The sequence below is a fragment of the Euwallacea similis genome, chromosome 27 (assembly GCF_039881205.1).
Source record: "Euwallacea similis isolate ESF13 chromosome 27, ESF131.1, whole genome shotgun sequence".
NCBI classification, from domain to species: domain Eukaryota; kingdom Metazoa; phylum Arthropoda; class Insecta; order Coleoptera; family Curculionidae; genus Euwallacea; species Euwallacea similis.
The window spans coordinates 2812574-2817868 of NC_089635.1; the positions used below are offsets into that span (position 1 = coordinate 2812574).

The 5295-nt window shown below is 37.5% G+C and overlaps 1 protein-coding gene across 3 annotated transcripts; it reads right to left on the reverse strand.

Annotated features, from left to right (window-relative positions):
* Positions 1-651: 651 nt before the first annotated feature.
* On the reverse strand, positions 652-3213 carry LOC136417277 (O-acyltransferase like protein-like). 3 transcript variants are annotated; one of them, XM_066402898.1, is made up of 12 exons: positions 3193-3213; positions 3042-3142; positions 2694-2896; positions 2435-2594; positions 2204-2376; positions 1992-2154; positions 1750-1943; positions 1552-1696; positions 1325-1496; positions 1127-1269; positions 850-1060; positions 652-795 (listed from the first exon to the last, which is right to left on the reverse strand). In XM_066402898.1, the coding sequence occupies exons 1-11, from the start codon at positions 3200-3202 to the stop codon at positions 917-919; spliced, it is 1608 nt and encodes a 535-aa protein (XP_066258995.1). In that variant the 5' UTR covers positions 3203-3213; the 3' UTR covers positions 652-795; positions 850-916. The 3 variants fall into 3 exon arrangements, with proteins under 3 accessions (XP_066258995.1, XP_066258993.1, XP_066258994.1); XM_066402896.1 differs by having other exon boundaries at positions 2435-2896; XM_066402897.1 differs by lacking the exon at positions 652-795 and having other exon boundaries at positions 801-1060; positions 2435-2896.
* Positions 3214-5295: the final 2082 nt, after the last annotated feature.

Consider the following 5295-nt stretch of genomic DNA (forward strand, 5'->3'; position numbering starts at 1 on the left):
GGGTACATTCTCGCAGAGGCAGATGTAAATTATTATGAGAATGCGGTGGTATCATTAAATGTATTTAAATTCAAAATACAGGTGGTTTTAGCCCAGTTAAATTTTTGGAATACCTTTACTATTCTAGCTTTTAAATATGCAAGTCGAAGATGACTCGTTACCTACATAAGTTACTTAGAGATGAAGCAATCGAGGTGCGATTTCCACGCGATAATTATTGAAATAATGCCCATTTCTTCATGATCGTATGTGCACGGGTGTGTGAAAATGATGCCATTATAGGTTCTTGCAACACGGTGAACGTGATGAGACTTCGAACTACTTTTCGAGACATTTGGCCTTCCGGTCGGACAAACTTGTGTCCCATATGACTTTTGAATCCCCAGCGAAGGTTCCCCAATAACTGGCCAAGGTAGAAAAATCTTCTCTGTTATTGTTAGATCGCCCACAGGCCGTTACCGGAATGGTACTTGACGGCGTTAATTCATTAAATGCCGCTTGTTAATGCAAGGACGTTTCATCCATAATAATGTTTATGTATGTGTGTATGTATAAGGATCCCATTGGGAATATGGGTTTCTTATGATTGCTCGTTCGGGTACCCAATATCGTTTTAGTAATAATACTAAGCCACGTGCGTCTTTTCTTCTTTCAATTATTACGCGGTGTTAAAGTCATTGTATGCAGGAAACTATAGTCGGATGATTTTTATTAAATGCACAGCTTCGATTTGCGGTTTCTTTGGCTTTTATGGCTGTATGATTCATATGGTTAACTTTAACGGTTTAAAATTATCTGTAATTATTTTCGTGTCAAATATTTTTTCATGATACTAAATAAATTATGTACTTTCTAATCATTTAATGTTGTTTTCTCATTTAGCTTCTCTACCAGCAAATTAACTACTACCAGCCGATCAGTTCTTTTTAAGTTTACGTTCACTCGTTCCAATCTGGGGCAAAATCCTCCTTTGCAATTCAATTCCTGGATATTCCAAGAGTACCGTAGTTACAGTCCCCAAAGCAAAAGACCCCACTAAATCTGTCACCACCCAAAAAATCTAAAAAAAACACGCACATATACACAACTTTAAATCCCTGTTTATCTCCTTAATCTGCATCTATACCAAGTGGCTGTTCAGATAGTCGATCAATTCCTCCTGGAAGAGCCCTTTGGCGAAAACTATCACAGAATGGAAAACATAGGTGCAATAAGTGACATTACCGGTAATGAGCAGAAACCTAGATTCTAGAATTGTTTTCAAAGGGCCTGGAGAAGGGAGGAATTTTTGTAAAGAAGTCGAGGTTGAATCATCAATTAGTACCTCCCATTCCAAAGGCCATTGCCACGAGGCCTAAACCTAGAGGGAGCACAAAGAGCGGTTTCAAGATGGCCCCCATTAAGGCTGCTGTCGGACCCTTATAGGTTAACGTGGACAGGTGCAATGTTATCGTTGGAACTGCTGCGCAGCCGCTCCAGAAGAGCAGTGTTGCCACCTAAAATTAAGAAAGTATCAGACACGTCAAAGAACGAACACGTTTAGATACTAACAGAGTTAATGGTGAAGTTTTTATCGCCCTTATGGTGGTAGTAAAAGTACCCTAAAGCAGCCCCTACAAGGCTGCTAGTCCAGCTGGCTAACGGAGGACAGTAGACGACGTTAATTTCTTGGGATTCCAGTAAGTTCTTGAAGGGCCTAATAAAAATGGAGGTTTACTATCGGTTTTGCGAATGCTGAATGTACCTGACTCGGGGTAGGGCTGGTAAAGGAAGTGGTACTCGTTTACATACAAGTACCAGGCAAAGCCCGCAATCGAAGCAAAAATTAGGAATCCAAAAACTTTCAGGGCGTTGAAGTCGAAGTCTTGCAGAGAGTAGAGCATGAAGAGGGTGAAGAGGTAGTAGAGAGTGTCCACCGAGAGGTACCAGAAAATTGGATTGCACTGATAAGAGAAAATGAGTAGATCTCGTAAAGGAAGAATTTCACTTACGATTTGATTAAAATCCAAGAGAATAGTGATTTGCAGCAAAGAATACCACCAATTCTTTCCGCAGTTTTCTGAACACATATTCATGAGTTTTATCGCGTGCGGTGTGCGCTCATATACGCCACTCCTGGTGGCCGCTATTGCGACGGCGAGAGTAGGGAGAAACCTGCAAATTTCCCAAGAAGAATCTAACCAATTCAATTTCTGGCACTAACCGAAAAATTCTGTTGAGTACAAGAATCCAGCAATGACGAGCACTGATTCTCCCATGCCTCCCGCGCAACTCCAGTACTTGATTGGTGAGTAGGAGGGTAGACATAAGGAAGAAGATCTGCACTGCAAAAGCCCCCATGAAGACCAAATAGAAGACCAGAGGTTGCTGAAAGTTCTGGGGAATAGTAATAATTGTTTAAATAGAAAATTAAGTCAGATTTACATCACGGTACCTGTTCTAGTTGATTTACGTCCCTCAAAAACATGGTGCTAAGACAAAAGAGTGTATGCCAGAACACTACCAAACAGGTGGTCAACACCCGTACCCCTTGTAAAGCGCTCAACCTTCGAAAGTCACTCCCGGGTTTGTTTTTCCATAGCTTAGGAACTGTCCTGATCAACGAAAACTCGTATACCCACCAGCTCTCACTTTCACTCTTTCGAATCGATTTCAAGTGACTCCAAGTGCTCCCGAGGACGAAAAGAACATACGCGAATAGGAAAATCCAGAACAGCAATTTTGAGGACAAGGAGCTTCCAGGCTGCTCGCACTGATGCTGCAACACCATAACCGAAATGTTGCGCTTGTGTAGCTCTTCTCGGAGAAGGCGCAGCCCCTCCGTTGAAGGATGTTGGTCGGGGGGGATGCAAAACATGCGGTTCAATCTCGAACGGTCAAAGGACAGCCGATTCTCCTAACATAAAAACGGTAAGCAGTTTTAAAAACTTCAAATGACTTACATTTTAGTTGGTTCAAAATGGCCGATGAGGACAATGTCATTGCAAGCGCGTCGGAAATAGACTTGATAATGTCTCAAGCGACCATATTCACGTACGTACTTGCGGCTGTGAGGGTGCAATTTTAAAGTCAAATAAGCAGAAAGAGCCTCCCAATAGACGGCATCGGGAATAACTGTGCATTTGGTACATTTTGGGATAGTCTACAATGGGTTTGGTAAAAGAAACAAACAGTGAATCGATTTTTACGCACCTGAAGCCATCGTTATGTTGTCACATGACAAAACGGTTAAGAAATACCGAAAATAATGCAAATACAAATAATGTAACCAGCAATTTACGACTTTATTAATTATCATAATTATCGAATTCTTAATAATTTTTATAACGTTAGTGCGCATTTACTACCACAGAAACCGCAAGTCGTTAAAGTCTTCGCATCGGTACAGACTAAAAACTAGTATTTCCATCATTTGAAGGTCCCTAAAAATGATTTTCCAAATTGTATCTTTTTTCAAGTGTAAATGAATAAAAATATTTAAAGTATGTATTTAGCACAAAATAATCACCATGTACCGTCATTCATTTCAGCAGTAAAGTCCAGTAGTCTTTAGATTTGTTCGGGTTGTTAAAAAAAAAAATTGTTTTTAAGATTTGTTTCAAACGACGAAGCACTTAATAAACTCCTCGTATGGAAATCGAATTTGATTAAATTCAATATACAAAATTCTATGTCTTCAGGCTTTGGAAATTAAATAATAACGCATCACAATTGTTATTTTGACTCGCTAAGTGTACGTCATTCCTTAATTTTTTAGGTACATGCTTATCATAAATAAATGCTTATTAAAAATGACATAGTTGATGTAATTTTTTAACGTATGAAAAGTTACCGATTGAACAAATTATTAGAAGGTTTAATTTAATTTTCACATTTCCCAGCTATACTTTGATTATTTCTAGGCAATTTGGCGGAGGAGTTCCCTTGCTGTGCCAACATAATATGTTTAGATTGATAGCGGTTTTAGCTTTATTATAAATATTAATTAACAACGCAAGGTATTTAATGCCGTCCATTTTAATATGGATTTTTAGTACAAACAAATTGATATGTAGTTTTGCATTAATACGTCATTCGGAAGTGACGTTTTGAATTAAGAAGGTTTTAGAAACAAAAGAATAACACTTTCGTTGTAAGTGTTAATGGCGTCTCCACGTTTTTTTCCGTGTCATTCGGGAAAATGATAAAATTTCGACAGAAAATTTGCCAAAAATCTGTAAAAATGTGAGCGGAGTTGAAGGTTAATTAAATAGAAACGTAATGAGTGTTCGTATGTGATTGTGTTTGGTTGAAAACGGGTAACAATCGCACTTTTTAAACTCGATTTTATTTGTTAATTTCTGGAATAGTGTGTTATTTGCGTTCAGGTTTTCGAAATTGTACGATCACCGAATAGCATACCTGAAAATAAGTGCTGTGTGGAAAACAAATAATAACTGATTTTCTTTTCAATGACTGAGAAATGGCAGTTTTTTTGATAGGATTCCAGAAGGTTTGTTAGCGTTAAGCGATCGATGTTTGATTTTTGTGTTTAATTTAATTTTTTGTGTTGGTGACCACTCTACGTGGTTCTTGTCACTATTCATGTCCTTCTTTAAGCATGTGTATTCTGTACATTATTTTGCTTTGCGTATCGTTTGCACGGTTAGATCGTTGAGCCGTACATTCGCAAAAAGGTTGTAAAGCCATTTGAATGTTTAACGGTCATTGTATCGTTGTCATTATTCGCCCTATGATTACTTAGTACTTTTGCAAAAGGCAATGTAAAATATTTTTGTATGTTTTCGTACCGATAACACTTTTTAGATCATTCAATCGAGGGGTAGAATTTTATTTTCCTTTTTTTAAAACTTTATTACATAAATTTTATGCGAATATAGCAAAGCAAATCGTACGGAGATTTTATTGTGATAAAATTAATTCCTTGGAATTTGATGTTTTCCGATAATTGCGATTAAAAATACAAAATACTAAATAATATGTTTATTGTATAATATTTTAAGCAGTATCGGTTCACTTATCCCACAGAAATCAATAAAAATACTAGTTTTTTTGCAATTTTGAAGCTAACGTTTTAACGTTAAAGGGTCGTACGGTGACTTTTTTGTATCACCGTACGTTTTATCACTAAATGGAACAATGGAAATTTTTCCCAAATTTTTAATTTTTTTTATGCGTGACGCCATCTGGGAATCTTGGTGGCAAACATTTGCAGATTTCTTCTTTGTGGTAATTTTCTGTACATTGTGCATGACAACAATGACATTCTTCAGTAATCGGACTGTGAGTGTTCTT

Excerpts from the sequence above, each read along its gene's own strand:
- LOC136417277 (XM_066402896.1), bottom strand. Across the intron at positions 2,377-2,434 it reads ACGTAAATCAACTAGAACAG|AACTTTCAGCAACCTCTGGT; the intron begins GTACCGTGATGT and ends ACTATTCCCCAG. Across the intron at positions 1,061-1,126 it reads ACTATCTGAACAGCCACTTG|ATTTTTTGGGTGGTGACAGA; the intron begins GTATAGATGCAG and ends TGTTTTTTTTAG.